Source organism: Penicillium rubens (assembly GCF_028828025.1).
Source record: "Penicillium rubens strain IBT 27055 chromosome Unknown utg000002l_segment0_segment0, whole genome shotgun sequence".
Lineage (NCBI taxonomy): Eukaryota > Fungi > Ascomycota > Eurotiomycetes > Eurotiales > Aspergillaceae > Penicillium > Penicillium rubens.
The window spans coordinates 4,383,986-4,404,448 of record NW_026890600.1 but is presented as its reverse complement, the minus strand read 5'-3'; the positions used below and the strand labels follow the sequence as shown (position 1 = coordinate 4,404,448).

The following is a 20,463-nucleotide window of genomic DNA, read 5'->3' as shown; positions in this document are numbered from 1 at the left end:
GGCACAAGCGCGAAACGCCAGCAGAGAAACAGGGGGAAAAGAGGAACAAAAGGAAACACATTATTTGCGAAAATAGAACAGACAGATTCATCAGCCAATGACCTCCTCGGTCTCCTCGATAATCTCCTCCACAATCTCCTCGACCACGGAATCGCCCTGGTCCTCGACAACCGGGCGCGCGTCGCCGGCGGCCGCGGGTGTATCTGCGTTCTCGGGGAGGGTGAAAGCCCCCTTCTCTTCGGCCAAGAGCTCCTTCTCCCGACGGAGCCAGGCGAGCCATTCGCTGAGTACACGCTTGCGGGTCTCGACAACGGCGGTGTTGGCGATATCGACAGCGTACTTGTCTTCCTCCTCGAACTCCTTTGAGTACTCGCGGAGGTTCTTGCGAACTTGCTTCTGCTCCTCCTTGCTGAGAAGAGTGGCAGGGCGTGGGCGCCAAAGGAACTGCTTGAACTTTTCGGTGGGGTTCTCGGAGAGGGTAGTGCCGGAGAAGGTGTGCATGTTCCAGCCGTTCTCCATCTATGATGCGGTCAATATTATGAATCAGAAAAGATAGAACTAGGTTAAAGCTTACCGAGTGAGTCCACACACTGGCGCTGCTGACAACGTAACGACCAGTGGAGTCCCAGTCAACATCGGTGACACCGTAGTGCTCGACGGTCTTCATCAGCTGGAGGTTGGCTGCGAGATCCTTCTCAGCCTCGATCTTCTCGCCCTCGAAGTCCATATCCCAGAAGTCCAGATCGAAGTTAGTCTGGGAGTGAACCGTCGCGACAACAACGAATCGGCCCTTGGGCGACCAGTAGATGCCGTTGCTGGTCTTCTTCTCAATAGTGCGCACCAACTTGAAGTTACCGGCAGTGTGGCCCTTCTTCTCAGGCGCGAAGAATGAGACGGAAGTCTTAGGGAGGACGGCAGCACCAGTTGGTGTTTCGCCGTTGGCGATAACGACGAATCGGGATCCATTGGGCTCCCAGGCAAAGTTAATCACAGTATCCTTGAGGCTGTCAACAACCTCAACGGGCACTCCCTTCTCGCGAACGCGGAAGATTTCCAAGTTAGTAGCCATGGACTTCTTCGACTTGGAGTGACGGTCAACCTTGACACAGACGTAGGCACCCTGTGATTGCCAGTGCAGCTTGACATCGGAAACGTTGAACAGGTTACGGGTTCGGACGATCTCCTTTGAGGGCACGCTCATCATACCGACACGGGCAGGGTTGCTGCCGATTTCAGGAGTCCAGAAGCAGAGCAATTGCTCGTACTGCTTGACACCTTCGCGGGCGACGGTGGCAGGGGACCACTCGAAGTCCATAGCACCCTCAATCTTCACCGAAGTGCGACCAAGAAGGTTCATGTTGGGAAGCTCGTAGATAGAGAGGGATTGACCCTGGAGCATGCGAGCAACGTACTTCTCGTCCGCGGACCACTTGAAGGCAGGCCACTGCACCTTCTTCTTAGGTGCAACCTCGCCCTCGATCTCGGTAGGGGCAGCCAAGTCGTGCGACACGAACGAACGGAGAGGCTTGCCAGTCTCAATATCCCAGACAATAATGTTCTTGCCGTCTTCCTCGTAAGTCAATATAGGTTGGCCTTCCTCGACCTGGATGGGTCGTGCTGACCAAGTTGTCAAGTAGCCCTCAAGCGGGGAGAACTCGATCAACTGCACGAAGGGGTGAGGGAACTGCTTTTGCTTGGAGAAGGACTCTCCGCCCCAGAGCTGGACACCCTGGGGGTGGACGGAGGCAAGGAATGTACCCTTGGGGGACCATTGAACGAACAGTTGTGTCCAGTGAGCGCGATCCACGACATTCTCAGGTGGGTTTGTCTTGTTGTTCCAGAACACACCGACCTTGTCGTTACGGTAAAGGGCGAATTGATCACGGGCGTTGGCATCTCCCATCCACGAGCGCAGGTGCTCCTTCTCCTTGAACGGCTCCGGGGCGGGTGCCTTGTATTCTTCCTCGACCCGACCTTCGCGACCATAACGCTCGATATCCATCAACTTGTTGACAGCCATAATGTGCTTCTTATCGAGAGGGACGCCGTGCAACTGCTTGACGGCGGCAACTGCCATTTCCGGGGTTTCATATTCCACAAAGGCGAACCTATATCCCCCAATTGAAGTTAGAGATCGTCGAACATTTCTCCGCATCTCATTGGATATCCAATACGCACCCTTCGGTCATTTTCTTGTCGTTAACGGGCATGAAAACCGCATCTTCGGAGGTGCTGCCGACGGAGTTGAGTTTTCTCAATAAGAACTTGACGAGTTTTTGTCGGCTATCTTCGGGCACAACGGGGAGGCCATCGATGACGATAAATGTATCCAGTCCCTCCTCAACTTTCACTTCATATTGCTCCTTGAGATCTGTGGACTAACGTGTTAGAGAGAGGGGCACACAGATCACGAGAAATCTTGCACTCACCGGAGAAATCAATCTCCTCCTCCTCTTCCTCGTGGAGATCCTGCTCAGACAGGGTGTCGAAACTGGGCGCCATGATGGGTATACCGAAGGCGTCTGGAGGCTTCGGAGCAAAGATAGATCGGTGCAATCCGCTGATGGATTTTCGGGCAGAAACAAATCGCGGCGGCCAAGCGGGTTCTTTGTGTGGACTGACTCAGCACTGAGTCAGCACTATCGATTAACGCCTCAGGCGTATAACTACACGTGACTGAGCTGCGCATGCTTAGTCACGATTTCCCCAGCTTGAGGTCGGGCCCGTCAATCATCTCAGACGTTTCTAGAGGCTCTTCATTTTGGGATACAACATTTCTTTTAGACTGCATATCTTGCACCAAGCTCTTTATCAAGCCAAACCTTTGTCTATTATTTCATTCATAACCCCCCGTTTCTGCATTTATTTCGCCTGTCTTTCTCTATCTTCAATGCCCCGCCGGTCCTAAGCGCCAGTGCGACTTGAGTATAGCCCACCTGACAACTCCGAGCTCTCCCTCGACCACCATACTCCTCTACAAACACCGCGATATCCTCAATTGCGAACTGCAAAGCTCGAATCAGCTCATACGTCTCAACATAAGCAGCCAATTTACGTGATCTACTAGTAACAAGATGTCGTGTAAGCTACCTCGGTGTTGCCCCAGTGCCAATTTGCCGGTTCTCCAAAAAGCCTCCCAACTAATCGGTGATCTTGCGCAATAGTGACTTCTGACGTGCGCAGAAAATATATCGAAATTATTGACCACATTCTGGCCAAAAGCGACCTCACTACCATCTCCGAGAAGCGAATTCGCAAGGGTCTCCAGGATGCCGTCGGCTATGATCTCACCCCGATGAAGGTCAGTCAAGTTACGTCGATTGATGGCGCATTATTATTTGAAGTTATCCAGGATGACTAGCGATGTACTGTGGCTGATGTTCGCAAAGTCTACCATCAAACAGCTGATTATGGAGCGGTTTGATCGCTACGCCGAACAAAACGGCGTGGGCGGGTCGCCCGATGAAACTGCCCCAAGCAATGATCAGCGCGATGGTGATTCAGCGTCAGCTGTGCCCTCCCCGCCCCCCTCCACATCTCCGGTGAAGCGCCAGGCCTCCAGCGATGCCACTTCCGAGCCTGCGAGCGCATCGCCTCCCGCCAAAAAACACAAGCCCGATACTGATACCGACGCGGATGCGGCGTTCGCGGCCAAGCTGCAAGCTGAAGAGAATTCGCGCGCGCGACCTACCCGTGGGGGCAACACTCGGCGTGCAGCTCCCGTGAAGAAGAGGAGCAAAGCCAAGACCTCGAAGAGGGTCAAGGCAGAAGATGATTCAGACGTTGACTCAGGCGAAGAGCCCAAGAAGGAGGTTAACCGAAATACAGGTTTCCACGTATGTTTTTCTATATCATCCTCCCAAAATATCCCAGCAATTTTAACACGACCATAGAAACCTATGAACCTTTCTGAACCTCTGTCTGCACTTCTGGGAGAACTCACAGTGAGAACCTTCCCCGTTTCTTGGTCACTGGGCCTTTGCTAAATTTCACACAGCTTTCACGACCCCAAACTGTCAAAAAGGTTTGGCAATACATTCGCGAGAACGAACTTCAGGACCCCAGTGATCGCCGCCAAATCCTGTGCGACGATGCTATGCGGGCTGTCTTCAAGCAAGATCGAGTCCACATGTTCACCATGACTAAAATTCTCAATCAGAATTTGTATAGTCCCGATGAATAGTCCGGCGCTGACAGATTTGCTTTGATCATTATGGAAGAGCAGGCTCCAAACCAAGCCCTGTTTCTTAACGATTCTCCTTCGTCTTTTATGGTTCTTTTTATTGCTGTTTCCTTTTTTTGCGATGCATGGGGATGCTGGCGTGAACTTGAGCAATTTCCGCTCGCCATTCTTATTTGTTTTTGACTTGCTTATGCTCTCCAGCGGGAGTTAGTGTAGCCTTCCATTGGTGATTCTCAAAGGTCCTCGAATCTACTACCTACATGATATACATATGTGCAGATCCTTCCCACGTGGATCGTAGATTATAGCCTTACAATATGGGCTCCTGGTTCGATTATATCATTGGACATCATGGATCTCGGCGTTTGCTCGCTGCACAGCTCCTGATGCTCCTTTGTTAAACCTCCCATGGTCTATATATGACTGTGGCTAGTCGCCTTTCCATCGGCATGCATCAAAAAGTCTTTTAATCGGCTCTCAGCTCATCCATCGATTTTGGCTTGATAATTCAGGCCGGCGCTAACAAGCCTATGAATTTGCCCAATATGTGTGCTCACCGGGGCGGTATTTGTACAAGGGAATGGGCAAACGCAGCACTACTCTTTGAATAGATAATCTATGGGTTACCCAGTCACTCAGCGCAGCTTTGTTCGCGGACAAGGCGAGTAATCGGTTGAAGACCTCAATCCTCATCGAATGCGGCATGCGGGATCAGTCAGCGGCATCTCACTTTTTCCCCAGAACCACTCCCCCACCACAATCCACAAATCCTAGGGCTCTACAGCTTCATAACACCCGATATTGACGCCAACTCGCAGCTTGTATCGTGACATTCCTTTCCGTCTCCGCAATGGCCGACAACCAGGCCTCAAACCCAGTCTCTTCTAGCCAGGGTCGCGGTGGGCGTCGTCGCGGCCGCGGAGGGGCAGCTGCCTCCGGCCGTGCAGATTCGCAACACAATACCGGCGACGGAGAAAAACGCCCTAAGCCTCGCACACGCGGCGGCGGTCGCGGCGCCCCCGCTGGCGATGTAGGCCGACAAACTCGCAATACCGATCAGACCAACAAACTCGATACCCAGCCTTCGAAAGCCACGGCGCCAGCAACAAGGAAACCGGTAGAAGCGGCCACGGACGATGCAGACGATGGTGAAGTCTGCTTTATCTGCGCTTCTGCCGTTGAACATACCTCGGTCTCCCCCTGTAACCATAGGACGTGTCACATTTGTGCACTTCGGTTACGGGCACTGTACAAGAACAAGGCTTGTGCTCATTGCAGGGTATGGTCATCTTGCGACTGTTCCTCGAGGATCTGAGGTGCTTTTCATTAGAATTTTGTTTCACAGGCTGACTTGTATAAGACTGAATCAAACTACGTCATTTTCACAGATGATCCAGCACGGCGATATGAGGAGTTCAACAAGAAGGACTTTGCTCGGACGGACGAAAACCTTGGAATCGAATATGAAAGCGATGAGATCTTTGGAGACACAGTGCTGTTGCTGCGATACAACTGTCCGGATGAGGACTGCGATGTGGCATGTTTGGGGTGGCCAGACTTGCATCGCCATGTAAAGAGCAAGCACAGCAAAGTTATGTGGTATGTCGATACCATACCCTACGCAATTATTGAACGGGCAACTGACTGCACCGTCCGAACAGTGACCTTTGTACTCGTAACAAGAAGGTCTTTACCCATGAGCATGAACTATTTACCATGGCGGAATTGCGTAAGCACGAACGGTCCGGAGATGACAAGCCTGGAGCTATAGACCAGAGTGGCTTCAAGGGACACCCCGAATGTGGTTTCTGTCGTCAAAGGTTCTATGGTGACGATGAGCTGTACGCCCACTGCCGCGATAAACATGAACGGTGCCACATCTGTGACCGACGCTCCTCCCACCGTCAACAACAATACTACATTGACTACAACGCATTGGAGAACCACTTCCATAAAGATCATTTCGCTTGTCTGGATAAAGAGTGCTTGGAAAAAAAGTTCGTCGTTTTCGAGTCGCAAATGGACTTGAAGGCTCACCAAATCGAGGCACACCCCGAAGGCCTTTCTAAAGACATTCGGCGAGACGCGAGAATGGTTGATTTGGCCGAATTCGATAACATGCGCGCTCCTTACCAACAGCAACGGCAGCGTCGCGGTGCCGGTCGAGGCCGTGACCCTAACGCCGAGCCACTACCAGTATCCAGTGCACAGCCAATGACCCGTGCGGAAGTTGCATACCAGCGACAGATGGCTATACAGAGTTCTCAGTCTGTCTCGACGCGGAACTTTGGCGGCCAGCTGACTCGAGATGACGTCCAACCCGTACGTGCTCCAGAGCGTTCCGCCGCTGCCACTCCTGTGCAGTCTGCCCCCACACCACGCTCTCAGCCTCTTCCTACCGCAGCATTTGAAGGCATGAACATTTCTGCCAACTCCGTGCCAGCCACTCCACAAGACCAGGCCCGCCGAATGCGCCATGAGGCCGTGGTTGAACGTGCTTCGAACCTCCTCCGCAATGATGCCACCAGACTTGCCGAATTCCGTAGTAGAGTATCAAGCTACCGCGCTTCTTCCATCTCGGCAACCGAGCTCATCGATGCCTTCTTCTCGCTATTTGACACATCCAGCACTGAGCTGGGCAAGCTCATCAAGGAGCTCGCTGATATCTACGAGGACGAGTCCAAACGCTCCGGTCTCCTGCAAGCCTGGAATGACTGGCGTGCCATCAACGAGGATTACCCAGCCCTTCCAGCCGGTGGTCTCTTACCTGGCATGTCAACAGGTGTCAACACTGGCGGCAACCGCGTCCTGCGTTTGAAATCATCAACTGCTAAATCCTCCCGCTCCGCTGTGGGCAGAAGCGGCGCCCTCCCAACCGCCTCCTCCAACCCCTTCCCTCCCCTCTCTGCCGCAGCTGGTCCCTCCTCTCGTCGTGGGAAAGCTCCCGCTGCTACCCCTTGGGCAGCAGCAGCCCCGCCGACATCTTTCTCACGTCCCGCAATGCCTAGCCCGGTCAGCCGCCCATCATCTGCAGCACCGTCTTCCAGTCGTACGCCCGCTGCCCCTGTCTCCAGGGGCGCTGATTCATTCCCTGCGCTCCCTGCAGCACCCAAGCCCAATGTCCTCATGGCTGGCAAGACGCGTGGCACCGTCCGTTGGAACGATAACCGCGGCCCTGCGCCCAACGCATGGAGCTCAGCCCCGAGTTCTGGAACCGCCTCTCCAGCTGAACCCGCCAATGATGACTCAAGTAATGGCAAGAAAGGAAAGAAGAATAAGGGAAAGCAAACCCTGTTCCACTTTGGCTAATTCACTGTCACATTTTGATAGATTTACGTTTCTTATGTTGATTGGGCATTGCTTTGGCCTATGTTTGATTGACAGCATGACGGGGAGCGCCATTAAAAGGTATATCATGTGTTGGGGTAAATTTCTTGTTATTTTTTTGCTGTACCTACTAGCGAATGCAGATACAATGTATTGTATAGAGGTAATCTGTGTTGTCTTTCGCGTGTTTGATGCCATATTGAGGAATGATGCGGCCTTGACAAACCGTTGACCGTCGCCATACAAGTACATAAATATGATCTACAGGAATAGAGGGATAAAAAGGCCGGTTCACGTACCATCATAATCAACTCCAAGCCATCAGATCAACACCACACTATCGTTGTCAGTGATATTCTCGGATGCAGAATCCGAATCGGATTCGATCAGAATAGGCTCAGACACCCGCGTGTTGCCCATTCCCTTACTCTCACTTGAACCTAACGCTTGGGTTTCAGGTGTATGAACTGACAAGTTGGAGACAGGTTCAGTAGGAGCCTGTGTCTCACTTTCATCATCGGGGCATAGTTCCATTTCTCTGTTGATAGCAGCCATGCGCAGCACAAAGTCATCCTGCAGTTTAATCAACAAAGCCCGAAGACTAGCGTTATCCATCGTGCCGTCACGGACAAGGAACAACTGTTCACGCAGAGACAAAAGCAACTTCCGCTTCTGGGCAATAGCGACAGCTCGCGACGGGCTGTTCCTACGCTTAGCCAGCTGGTCCATTGCCTCTGACACGGATCGCGCTTTATTCAAGACAGCAGGTGGGAGGTCAGCGAGCTCGGCGAGGATGAGCCCGTACCGACGATCTGGAACAGGACCTTCTGCAATGCGGTACTGCATGGTCATCTTCGATGCGTCGGGAGCGATGTCTGCTGCTAAGTGGAGATTGATCACACCGCTGCGCTCGGCGAGAATCTGCGCCAGGTCGTGGAAGTGCGTGACAAACCAGACCAGGGCATTGCTAGAAATGAGTGCTTCTGCTAGCGCGACGGCAATAGCAAGCCCGTCGGTTGTGCTAGTGCCGCGGCCAAGCTCGTCAATGATGACCATACTACGGGGCTGGATGTTACGAAGGATGAATGCCATCTCCCGCATTTCTGCTGCGAAGGTCGAAACGTTGGCGTCTAGATCATCTGACGTCGCGACACGGGCGAAGAGCTGGTGTGAGATTGGGAAGGAGGCATACTGAGCTGGGACAAAGCAGCCTATCTGCGCTATGACTGTAATCAGGGCTAGTGAGCGGATGTAGGTCGATTTGCCGCTCATGTTGCAGCCTGTGATGATCTGGAATCTTGTTTGCGGTGTTGCATATGCGTCGTTTGGGATGAACTTGCTGCTATGAATCTGTTCTCGAATCGGATGACGTCCCGCCTTGATAGCGAGAGTGTCGGTCAGCTCTGGTCTAATGTACTCATTGTTCGTTGCCAGCTGAGCGAATGCTGCGAGCATGTCTAGCATTGCGATCGCTTCACTGACTCGAAAGAGCCCGGATACTTCAGTGCACACGTCTCGGAGCAGGTCCTGGATTGTCTGGTCGCTCATATTGATCACCTCGCTGTGGGCATCTGTGATCTTTTGATTGAGCTTGACCAAATCCAATGTCTGGCACTCAATGCGGTTTCGCTTGCGGTAAACATTGATGAAAATATCGGGAAGTGGACCTGATTCTGTAGCAGGTATACAGATGTAGTATTGCCGAGCTGTGTCATACTTCAAGTCCAAGACCATGTCGCAACTCTCTGAGATAGGTCAATATCATTCGTGAACTGTCATGATTTCAGACCTGCCTGATAATTTTTCAATCAGTTCCATGGCGTCCGCATTTGCCTCCTTGTAGGTCTGCCTCGCAACATCCAATAGACTGTTGACGCCGGCCTAATTCATGTTAGCAACCTGTAGCCAGTGCACAAGTACACGACTCCTGACCTTGACACAGTAAATGCGCTGGTTCCTCAGATCAAGTGGCTTTGACTGGTAGGCTACATGCTCATTCAAAGTTGCGTCAATCAGCTCCTCGACTGAACGATGCCCCTCAGGAGCGCACAACTAAAGTGCATTAGTTTGGGTAAACACCAAAGGGATGTAGAGTCTACTTCGCGTATGGTAAGCAGCAAATCGCTTTGTGCTGCTCCAAGCGCTTGGAAGATGTTTTTGATCGCAGAAACATAGGTCTTCAGCATGATGACATTGTTAACGGACTGCTCGACATATTGAATTGTTCGCTTGGTGGGGACCAAGATGATCTTGATAATCCGTTAGCACGAACCTTCCATACTAGCTAGCCTTGGAGACTCTACCGCAGTCAACACTTTATCTGCATCAATGAAACCCTTGAGAGCCTGCCTCACAGAGACAAACATATCCTCTTTGGTGGCCAGATCTTCCACAGCATTGTATCTGGCTGTCAACTTGACTCGTTCTGTTGAAGGCTGCAAGATGCTAGCTCGGAGTAGTCTGGCTCCCATAGGCGTCAATGTCTCGTTCAATAGACCAAACAAGCTTTCTTTAGACTTCGCATTTTGCAGATTCTGGATAAGTTCGAGGGATACAATAGTCGCCAAGTCAATTGTCATGGACCCCTGGAACGGTTCGAAGCGTATCCGAAGAGAATGCGTGGTAAAAGACCGCTGGAGTTCGACCTCGACATACTTGAGAGCCTAATTCCTGTGTGAGCTGTTCTTCTTGGCAACATAAATGGTGTTCATACTGCAGCGAAGCAACACGCGGCGAAATAGTTCCCGCCCAGAGTTACCTTGAGCGAGTCGACTTCCTCTGGAAAAGCCAGCCGTTCCACATACTCGTGACCTGTCTTTTCAGACCACCATCTGCGGTCCAGGAAGGTGTAGATAGGGTCTGGCAGATTTTCTTGAATAATGTAACGGAGCTTCGACTCTTTGGCAGTGTTCATGAACAGAATCTCGCTGGGTTCAAAAACACCAATCTTGATGATTGTCTTGACATAAGTCTGGCTGTCACATATCTGACAGAGCACTGCTTCAGCTGTTGCAAGGTTGACAAATGCGAGGCCAACGGTGGATGAGACGCCTCGCGATTCACTGACGGCGCAGATGATGTCCTGCGCTGCAACACTGGTGGCTGTTGTGGTTGGTCTTGCTGTTGGACGTCTACTCGTACCCCTGGAGACCGATGGTGAAAAAGAATTCAGAGAATCCAATGAATTCAACGAACAAACCGACATCATGAAGCCCAACTCTCATGACCGAGATGGTGTAGATGGATGAATCGATAGGGCCGATAAGATAAGCGTCGGGATATTTTTGCTTGTCAAAATTTCTCTTCTTCCCCCCATCGACCTCAAAATCAATAACCATGGCGACCCTATATCCTCCCCCCAGCAAGCGCCAAAAGCTCGTTCAGGCCGATAAGGCCCGTGAGCAGCAGGAAATTGAGAGTATCCCGTCCGATTTGGGTAGTGTTCGAGTTCAATTCTTCGACCAGGCAACGGGGCAGCCCACCGGGCCTGCTGTCTCCGTCCCAGTCGCCGATGCCAATGTGAAAAACCTTGAGACTCTGCTAAACACATTACAAGGAAATGTAAGATTCGAAACTCGTGACTACTTGGGAATTGAGTGTTGTATTGACGGCGATTTCTTTCCAGGAGGATGATGGACGAGTACCATACCGATTTGCCTACCATTCTGAAAAAGAGGAACAAACGATCGACATCCTCCGTGATGTGTACCACTCCCTACTCCAGCCCGGGATCAAGACCACTGAAGATACGGTATCGCTCTTCTACACACCACAGGCGGTTTTCCGAGTGAAAGCCGTTTCACGATGCGCGGCCTCCATCGCGGGCCACGGCGAAGCAATTCTAGCAACATCCTTCTCCCCAGTCTCATCCTCCACCATGGTCTCCGGAAGCGGAGACTCAACTGCTCGTGTTTGGGACTGTGACACTGGAACCCCGAAGCATACGCTCAAGGGCCACACTAGCTGGGTGCTGGCAGTCGCATACTCGCCGAACGGCGCCATGATCGCGACCGGCAGCATGGACAACACCGTGAGATTTTGGGATGCAAAGCAGGGCACAGCGCTAGGCACGGGACTCAAGGGCCACTCAAAGTGGATCACGAATCTGGCCTGGGAGCCATACCACGTGCAGGAGTCCGGGCGGCCGCGTCTGGCGTCCGCCTCCAAGGACTCGACGGTGCGCGTGTGGGACGTTGTCTCGAGAGTAACTGATCATGTACTCACCGGTCACAAGTCGTCGGTTACTTGCGTGAAGTGGGGTGGTACTGGCAAGATCTATACTGCATCCCACGACAAGACCATTAAGATCTGGAACCCGAAAGACGGCACCCTGCTCCAGACCCTGGCGGCGCATGCGCATCGTGTCAATCACCTTGCGCTATCAACAGACTTTGCACTTCGCACCTCCTACCACGACCACACTGGCAAGGTCCCTGCGACCGAGGCTGAGAAGGTTGCCGCTGCGCGCAAGAAGTTCGAGGAGGCCGCGACAGTGAACAACAATATCGTTGAGCGGTTGGTATCGGCCAGTGACGATTTCACAATGTATCTGTGGGAGCCGTCCACTTCGAGCAAGCCCGTCGCACGGATGCTGGGCCACCAGAAGGAGGTGAACCATGTCACGTTCTCGCCGGACATGGCCTATATCGCCTCAGCTGGATTCGACAACCACGTCAAGCTATGGAACGGCCGTGATGGAAAGTGAGTATTCGTCATCTTCGATTGTTGTGATTTATAGCTAACATAGCCCCAGGTTCATTACCACCTTCCGCGGCCACGTGGGCGCAGTCTACCAGTGCTGTTTCTCAGCAGACTCGCGTATGCTGGTATCCTCGTCTAAGGACACTACTCTCAAGATCTGGGACCTGCGCACCGGCAAGCTCAAGATGGACCTTCCCGGACACAAGGACGAGGTGTTTGCCGTTGACTGGAGTCCCGATGGACAAAAGATCGGCAGTGGAGGCAAAGACAAGGCGATTAAGATCTGGCGGAACTAGGTCTAGTCGCACTTGACATCAACTTGCCCAGAACATGCTCTTGACAGACAGGTAGTCTCTGGTATAGGTCTTTGCCGTCTGGTGTTGCATGCATCCAAGACGAGCACAATGTCCAACGCGCGGATGTTGGCAGTAGCACCTTGTATATGCCCTCTAGGGGGAATTATGGGTGTCTCAACCCCAAGTCAACCCTCCGTGGTTTTGATCCACATTATAAGCCGATAGGCTTATCTATTCCGTGGCAGAGACCCGCGAGGCTGCCTTACTGCATGCCACTTCAGTGGCCTGGATAAACAAGCGAATACAGGGACTCCGAGAGGTGCTCCCGTTTCGGACTAGATCTTGCAATATAGATGCATGGAAGTTAAATGATGGTTTAAATGTGTGGATTGATTGATGTCCTGTCTACTGCCTGGGGCATAGGAATATGATACCATAGGACGGACGCCCTTTATGTTACTTAGTTGCACTTTCACGAATATCATTTTTTGCGTATTGACAGCAGTGTCTCACCGTAGAGCTCTACCTACATATGTACATGTACATATGTAGGTATGTAGGTACTATACAGACAAAATACAGCTGACTGCCTGAATGCCTTGCACGTGTGTAGGGAAGTGTGTAGGGAAGGAGCAAGTCTCGTGTCTGTTTTGGGAAGGTACGTGTGTACGTGTGTTGGATGATTTGGGAAGGTGCGACTGTTATTTGGTTTAGGAAGGCACGCGTGTTGCTGGAGGTATAAAAGGACCCTTCCCACCTTTCTTCCTCTTCTCTTCTTCTTCCTTCTTCTTCTCCCCAACCCCCTCGACCACAATGTCTCTCCGTAGCCCCCTGAGACGGCGTAGGCGGAGGGTGCCGGCACTTGGTGCTCATATCTACGGAGATCTCAACATCATTACCATTGTTGTGGTCTGCCGTATGCCGGACGATACGCACCCTGATCAAACCCCAGTTCTCGTGCGAGCCCTTGCATAAAGTCATGGCTGAGTATTTGTGCGCACGAATACTCCATAGCCATTGGCGGTCCCACGGAATACATTCTCTACTAGGTATACTTTTCCTATTCTTTTGTGATGTCTCTTTTGTACTATTTTAGGTAGCGTAGAGTGAGACAGGTGTTACCCTTCTTCCACAATCCCTGCAGCCAGACAGAATCTAACTTCAACCTAATTCGACTCTGACTGTAGACTTTAACCACACCGGTGTTCTTGAAGCTTCTCGGCCCGTTACCGCAGGTCGAGATACAGCCAGGTATCTACGATCCAGCCCTACGACAAGAACATTGAAAAGTCATTGAGACAGATTATCACTGTATTAAATCCAAAGAGCCTGGATCCAGATATTAAGGAGCGTAATTATGATATATCCAAAATCAAAAGCTAGGAAAACGACATCGACCACAAAGCCATCAGATCATAAACCACATTACTCTAGATATACTGCCAAGCAGGAACGTCTCCAGTGTAATCCAAAGCGACGGCAGAGAAACCGAGACACTCATCAACATTACCCTGGGGCACAGTAGCATTTTGAATAGCGGCAAACACCTGCCAGCGGTTATCATCAGCGGGACAAGCCATGAAACCACTAGCACCCCAACCAGCGAAGGAGTAGTGAGCCCAGGGTTCATCGGCCGCGTAGTGGAACGGGCCGAGGGAGGAGCCCTGCGGGATATTGGCGGAGTGGGCCTGGGTGAAGCTGAGGGCACCAGTAGGGTCGATGTAGACCTGCTGGCCGCCGGGGACCATTGTGTCCTGTTGATTGTTAGGGGGTTGTACTTTGTAGGTAATCTGTAGGGTGGGAATGGTGTATAATGTGAATTGTGACTTACCAGAGAGCTGCCGCCAGGAGCGAAGACGGTTTGGTTGCCTGGTGGGCAGTTCTTGACCTGGGTTGGGCAGTAGGAGGCGGTGTTTCCGCCGAGGTAGAACTTCTGGCCGGCGGCGTTCAGCTGTAGGTAGTGGATAGGCGAGGCGGAGCGGATGGCCATGACGCTGAAGGCTGGGTTTGGGGCTGGCTCGCTAACTGGCGCCGAGGCGGCGAGGAGGGGGAGGGCGAGGGAGGTGAGTGTGAACTTCATTGTGGATTTTGGGTGGTGTTGAGGGTTGAGGGTTGTTTTGTGAAGTTGGATAGAGATGTTTGGTTTGGATGGGACGGACACAGGGCGGTTGTTGGACCTCTTTATATGGACCGATCAGGAGAGCAATATAAATAGAAGCCGCACATGTTCCGAGAAGAATGGACCAAAACATCAAAGGGGCCCGTCATGGACGGATTTGGCCGCTACGATGGCTGAGGTGGCGAGGGTCTCATTGGATGGTGAATGGTGGATGGGGTGAGTTTGAGACAGCATTGTACTCTATACACTCTATATTTCGAATCTAATTACTTTCTGCATCGTTTATGCAACGCTGTGAGGTTGGGTTACTACCGAGGATGTTAGTTTTCCTCGCTTAGAGGAAGAGATGTGAGACATGGAGAACCGTTCGTCTGCCAAGATGAGGGAAGGCCTCTACGCTAATCCGAGTGGCTGATACATACATAACATAGTGGATTGAAGGTGATTAGAAGTGGATTGGGATATCCGTCGACCTTGGAGGATTCGGGGGGTTCGGATGAAGATCTTTGCGCTTGTCTCAGGTTATAATTGGAACTTCAGCCACATCACGACTCTCATGCTCCAAGGATCTTGGTAACAGTCGGCTTAACCCGCAGATATCCACTTTATTCCATCCAAATGACATCGACGGAGTACGTTATACGTTATATTCGTTACTCAAAACCCTCTAATATACGGCATAGGTCGGACTTCCACTCTACAACATACCAACCCCCCACGCCCCCATAACACCTCGCCTTCTACTTTCTCCAGGAAACACCGACCCACCAACGGCCCGGGACATGAACGCATCCATTACCAGTAATTTCATCAGGGAACCTCGTTTCCGGGGAAACAATCGCACACCGTCCAACGCCACTGACGCTCCATCTGAACCGGCGAACATGCAGCAATATGCAATGTCTCACGACATGCATGCCACGCCCTGTGCCGGCTAACCTGGCTATGCCGAAGACGCCGATGAAGTCCGGTTTTGCGACTGCGTCGGGGTTTCTAACTGTGACGGAATAATAATGTCCTGCAGCCGACGCTGCAGCACCCATACCCGGAAAAAAAGCGACCCCGTCTACTGTTATGCCTTACAGATACCCATATCGGCAATGCAGAGGAAAATACCACCCTACCGCATTGGCGAAGTTTCCGTCTAGAAGACGGTGCTGCCCTGTTTCAAGATGTGGCGAGGATGGCAGAGCCAGTTGGGTGATTATCCAGGCCGGTTCCTGTTGAAAGATCATCCAAAGATTTCCTGGCGCGCCTGGGCGATTGGAATCAAGAGAGAGGTGAGGTCAGTCCGTTCCACGGGTGTTGTACATTGTCCGACGTGGGGAGTTCGTTGAGGTTCATGTTGGTGTGTGTGTTGAGAGGTTCGTGTTGGACAACCCGGTGTTTTCGGCTTTCTGCCAGGGACGGTGTGACGTCTTCTGTGAGCTGGGTTGTGTGGCGAGGGTATGATGGTGGTTCGAATTTGTTGAGGTTTGTTGTACTACGCTGGGTGTGGGATGGTATGTACTATCCTTTATGGATCATGTGCTGTGTAGGGATTAGTGGCTTCCCGGCTGCTTTCTAGAAGTGGAAGATGGAAGGTTAGGATGATGTTTGGGTTGGATATTGGTGCTATTTTTGGGCATTTGGTCGAATGGATGGTCTGCCATGGGTGACATGGTCGGTTCTAATACTGGTTGGCTAGTAGATATTTCTAATATCAGCTGAGAAATGGACATAGCGTGTACATTGAATAAATGGAGCATCGTGAGACTTAAATGGCCAAGATATTTTCGACTGCGACTATATTGCATATTGTCTATTGGACATGGAATACACATCTGAGACAAAGCTACGATCTACAGGACCCACTCGACACCTGTGGATATCACAGCGAGTATATTACTGAGAGCACAACATCCGGATGGATAACTAAGCAACAGTGGATTTGGATATCAAACGACTTTTTCTATGTCGGGCGATCAGCCTCGGCACTCAGCAATTCAAACCGGACCTCGATTCGCCGAAAGAAAAGTGTATGTACGTGCGGGCAATCGACCGCGGAGGATATGAATAGACACGGCCAGAGGCCAACAAAAGGATAAAAGAAAACACAGAATAGAAGCCATGAAACAAAAACCAGACAGAAACCCCCCCCAGCACCGGTCCGTGTAGCAATATTGAAACCCGCAAGCCCTAGTCTTGCCCAGAACACCATAAGCCACGCGCCGCCATTTTTCCACACGTCTTGATTCATAGCAAGGGAAAAAGAAAACAAAGATAAGGAAAGATGAGACAATACGCTGAGCCAAGTGCCCCCACCCGCGTATCGGGTAATGCACTATGGGTCAAAGAATTGCTCTTTTAATAGTCGCCTTCATCATCATCGTCTCCGTCTCCGCCTCGGCGCGGGCCCTTTACTCCGTCCTTGCGAATGGGGATCTTGATACCCTGTAGCGCAAAGCACTTGCTGAGCTGGGTGCTCTCAATAACACCGGGGAACTTTTTGGCGGAGAAGACCTGGAAGGGTTCAGAGAAAACCGAGGCCAGGACTGGTGCGGTTCCGTGATTGATGACCGGGGCGCCGTTGGAGGTTTCGGTAGACGTGCCCACGTCAACGAAGCTCATTTTCAAACTGGATTCCCATTAGCGATTATTTCGAGCGATCCTCATTATCCGTTTGAACTTACCGGAAAGTGCCCTCTGTCCGTACACTCAAATCTTGCAGGATAAACCACACACCAATTTTGTTGTCTGGATCTGTCAACCGGAAAGCACTAGCGCTGAGACTTCCGATGAGATTGCGAGTGAACATGCCACCCGGTCCACCAGTGACAGGTTGCGCAGCGGGCGACATAGACGCTGGCATTTGACCACCGGAGTAGTATTGTGGGTACGTCACTGGCTGACCGTATTGGTTTTGGTATGCCACCTGCTGACCACCGTAGTAGTTGTTCATCTGCGGAGGGTAGCCAACGGGGTACTGATTCTGGTTGTAGCCCGGGTAGGTCGGAGAGACGCTCTGAGGCGGGGGAGGGTATGAGGAGGACATCGCGGTAGAGATGGAGGGGGAGGTGGCGGAATGCTTGACGAGGTTGACTTCGCTGGTACCGTCGGCATTCCACAGGTCGACGGTGAGGACGTAGAATGATGTATCGATCTCACTAGAGGAAGAGACGGTTAGAAAGCTGAGAGGAATAAGAGTAGCTGGCTGAACACACTTAATATCGATTTCCTTATCGGTTTGCGCATCGCGCACAATGAGACGGATGCATGGTGGGGGAGTGATAGGTCTCCGGTCCTGGGATGTGTTAGGAAGTGGCAGAAGAATAACTGCGGAAAAATCACCCACCTTGTCACCAAATCCACACATACGAGCCCGGATGGGCTGCTGCACCACTTGTAATGACCAGGAGCGACCGTCTTGGTAGTTTGACACGGGTGCCAAATGGTCGGATTGCCGTAGCGAGGTGGTCCCCGACGGGTACTGGACGGACGGAGCAGAGATGCGATCCATTGAGAGCGGAGGTGGGACGGGATGATGTCTATCCTCGACGGCGTACATGGTACCGGATTGTAAGGAACCGAGGATGACTGATAGATAGAACGGGTTCCTGATTTTTTATAGATCTATTTGATAGATCTTAACTATCTGGTTGTTCGAGAAGAGAGGTGGGGGGGTGTTTTGGAGATGCGACATGCGACCCCGCGGGATGTTCAGACGTCACACTTGGAGCATCGACTTTTCGCGGCTGAGGAGAGAAACGGGCGAACACAGCGAACAAGCAGCAGGTCCCTTTGAAGGTATCGAAACTGATCTGAGCTGATCAGTCTAAAACGACTTTGAAGAAACCGATTCGATGCGATATGGCAGAAAAGTGAAGCGAAGGGGTCGGAGAGTTTTATTCGCGAGCCGTAGAATGAGCTCGAGTGGCGATATCCGAGTTCTGAGTTGAATACTTTAAGAATATATATATATTAGCATCATCTTCTCTTTCAGTCAACCCTTTTTAAGTCCTTGGAAGACTTTTCTTGGGTCAACCGCACGATGACGCTGTCAAAGTGCGGGAGATTGGCTGGGGCTTCCACGGATCACAGAGGAGATCACCTACCCGAGAAAAAAATGAGTTAAGAGAGAGAGAGAGAGGAAAAGGAAAAGTAAAAGAGGATACAAGAGTGTTACTCTGCAGGAACCTGGACCCAAACCATCGGGTTTTGGACTCTTGACGAATGAGATGATGAGATGATGAAATGGAATTGGAGCTCAGAGAGTCCGAGTCCGCTTGGAGTCCGCTTGGAGTCCGCATTCGTTCATTTCCGCAAACGGTCATGAAATTTTCATCCGAATTGAACGAGATTACATATAACAATATTTAAGTATGATAAAATAAAAAAAAGTTGGAGTGCTGTGTTCTGGTATATAGAGATTCTTTTCTTAATAACCTACTTCACTTGTATACCTAGGTACTATAGCTATAATAACGTACATAAATACATAAATACATAAATACATAAATACATAAATACATAAATACATAAATACATAAATACATAAATACATAAATACATAAATACATAAATACATATGCAGTATCACAATATCACTCCAGAACTACTGAGTAGCCCCTTATTGCTGGGACAGCCCTGGAGGGCTGGGCAGATGTACCCCTTACAGCGCTTGGGCTCCCATGAGGATGACAGGTCCCGGGTGTTTGGTTACCCCCTGGAAGGGCTGATCTATCATATTGTACATATATATTATCATGTTGTATGGGATGTATCACTGTGAAATACTGTAGGTCTACGGAAATATTACCAAAGATGATCAAACCGCGTACAACATACGGAGTAGTATTAACTCCTTATTACCTACCTAGGTAGGTATGTATCTTTTGGTAAAGCTATCGCTTAATCCCCAAGCCATTATTATACTGCTGATCATCCCCAGAACCTATTGACCAATCGACACTCGAATAACTTACCTCAACAAAGCCCAATTTTGAGCAGGCAAATGGTCTGATTTGTTCCGTCACTGCTCGCGTGGATGTCGCTTATAATCTGCTACCCCTGACCCCGTACCAACCTTGTCCACCAAAGCTTCCTCCATCTCCACCTCCGACTTTACGGTCGGAGCCAAGACCCAGACTTCCACATTTCACCCTCGACTTCTCTCCGTTCTCCCCCCAAAAATGTACCTGCGTCAATCGTTGCCATTCCCCTACCTCGCCGTGACAGTTGCTGTAGGCGGCTTGAGCACCGTTCAGTTGTATAACGATACCGATTAGGCGATCGATATCAGCTCGGGCTACTCCTCGAAAGACTTGACGGGCATTTCCAGATCAGAGGCGTCGATGCGCATAAATACTTGAAAAATACAAATGGCTGGGCGTTGTGGGGCTGCGCCGTCTACGCCACCCGCTCCCAGCTGGAGGTTCCCTCTCCACACCTGCCGACCCGTCAGCCTCGGTGTCTCAAGAGCTTCATCGCGAATGGCAATCTGACCGGTTCGTACGCCAAGAGGCCTTTGACTTGGCTGGTTGGATATGCGTATGATCTCGGACAACCACTAAAAAGGTCACAGTAACCTTGGCGGTCAGTCAGTTTGGACCAGTCAACAGAAATGACTGCTAGATTTATGGTAATATTTATGGAGGAACTGAGGTAACGATCCTAATTCAATCGCTTGACACTAACAACATCCGCACTTCCTCAATGAGCCCAACAACGGTGGGCGCTATTTTCGATTTTACGAGCCCTCGCAGTGTATCAAACTACTCTCGAACCCGTCCTCGGGTACAATAGCAACGGCATACACCAAGAAGTACACCATGCACGAAATCGGCGCAGGCTACCCT

The 20,463-nt window shown here is 51.1% G+C and overlaps 8 protein-coding genes across 8 annotated transcripts; 3 read left to right on the top strand and 5 right to left on the bottom strand.

Annotated features, from left to right (window-relative positions):
• Positions 1–90: 90 nt before the first annotated feature.
• EifCb (translation initiation factor eIF3 core subunit b) lies at positions 91–2,502 on the bottom strand (the record flags this gene model as incomplete). Its single annotated transcript, XM_002566073.2, has 4 exons — positions 91–519; positions 575–2,108; positions 2,179–2,371; positions 2,430–2,502. The coding sequence occupies 4 exons, from the start codon at positions 2,500–2,502 to the stop codon at positions 91–93; spliced, it is 2,229 nt and encodes a 742-aa protein (XP_002566119.2).
• Positions 2,503–3,074: 572 nt separating this feature from the next.
• On the top strand, positions 3,075–4,183 carry N7525_004155 (SWIB/MDM2 domain protein; the record flags this gene model as incomplete). Its single annotated transcript, XM_061212938.1, has 5 exons — positions 3,075–3,081; positions 3,165–3,301; positions 3,390–3,836; positions 3,894–3,944; positions 3,998–4,183. 5 exons carry the CDS (start codon positions 3,075–3,077, stop codon positions 4,181–4,183), a joined length of 828 nt encoding a protein of 275 aa, XP_061069959.1.
• Positions 4,184–5,033: 850 nt separating this feature from the next.
• Positions 5,034–7,492, top strand: N7525_004154 (E3 ubiquitin-protein ligase HEL2; the record flags this gene model as incomplete). Its single annotated transcript, XM_061212937.1, has 3 exons — positions 5,034–5,462; positions 5,529–5,782; positions 5,845–7,492. The coding sequence occupies 3 exons, from the start codon at positions 5,034–5,036 to the stop codon at positions 7,490–7,492; spliced, it is 2,331 nt and encodes a 776-aa protein (XP_061069958.1).
• Positions 7,493–7,831: 339 nt separating this feature from the next.
• N7525_004153 (uncharacterized protein) lies at positions 7,832–9,244 on the bottom strand (the record flags this gene model as incomplete). The annotated part of the gene is made up of 1 exon (XM_061212936.1): positions 7,832–9,244. The coding sequence occupies one exon, from the start codon at positions 9,242–9,244 to the stop codon at positions 7,832–7,834; it is 1,413 nt and encodes a 470-aa protein (XP_061069957.1).
• A 27-nt stretch (positions 9,245–9,271) lies between these two features.
• On the bottom strand, positions 9,272–10,848 carry N7525_004152 (DNA mismatch repair protein MutS core; the record flags this gene model as incomplete). The annotated part of the gene is made up of 6 exons (XM_061212935.1): positions 9,272–9,391; positions 9,443–9,562; positions 9,610–9,759; positions 9,814–10,173; positions 10,224–10,605; positions 10,652–10,848. The coding sequence occupies 6 exons, from the start codon at positions 10,846–10,848 to the stop codon at positions 9,272–9,274; spliced, it is 1,329 nt and encodes a 442-aa protein (XP_061069956.1).
• On the top strand, positions 10,847–12,507 carry N7525_004151 (uncharacterized protein; the record flags this gene model as incomplete). Its single annotated transcript, XM_002566077.1, has 3 exons — positions 10,847–11,071; positions 11,136–12,211; positions 12,264–12,507. The coding sequence occupies 3 exons, from the start codon at positions 10,847–10,849 to the stop codon at positions 12,505–12,507; spliced, it is 1,545 nt and encodes a 514-aa protein (XP_002566123.1).
• Positions 12,508–13,937: 1,430 nt separating this feature from the next.
• N7525_004150 (putative IgE binding protein) lies at positions 13,938–14,587 on the bottom strand (the record flags this gene model as incomplete). The annotated part of the gene is made up of 2 exons (XM_002566078.1): positions 13,938–14,261; positions 14,339–14,587. The coding sequence occupies 2 exons, from the start codon at positions 14,585–14,587 to the stop codon at positions 13,938–13,940; spliced, it is 573 nt and encodes a 190-aa protein (XP_002566124.1).
• A 2,385-nt stretch (positions 14,588–16,972) lies between these two features.
• On the bottom strand, positions 16,973–18,173 carry N7525_004149 (velvet factor family protein; the record flags this gene model as incomplete). Its single annotated transcript, XM_061212934.1, has 4 exons — positions 16,973–17,243; positions 17,299–17,772; positions 17,830–17,909; positions 17,961–18,173. The coding sequence occupies 4 exons, from the start codon at positions 18,171–18,173 to the stop codon at positions 16,973–16,975; spliced, it is 1,038 nt and encodes a 345-aa protein (XP_061069955.1).
• Positions 18,174–20,463: the final 2,290 nt, after the last annotated feature.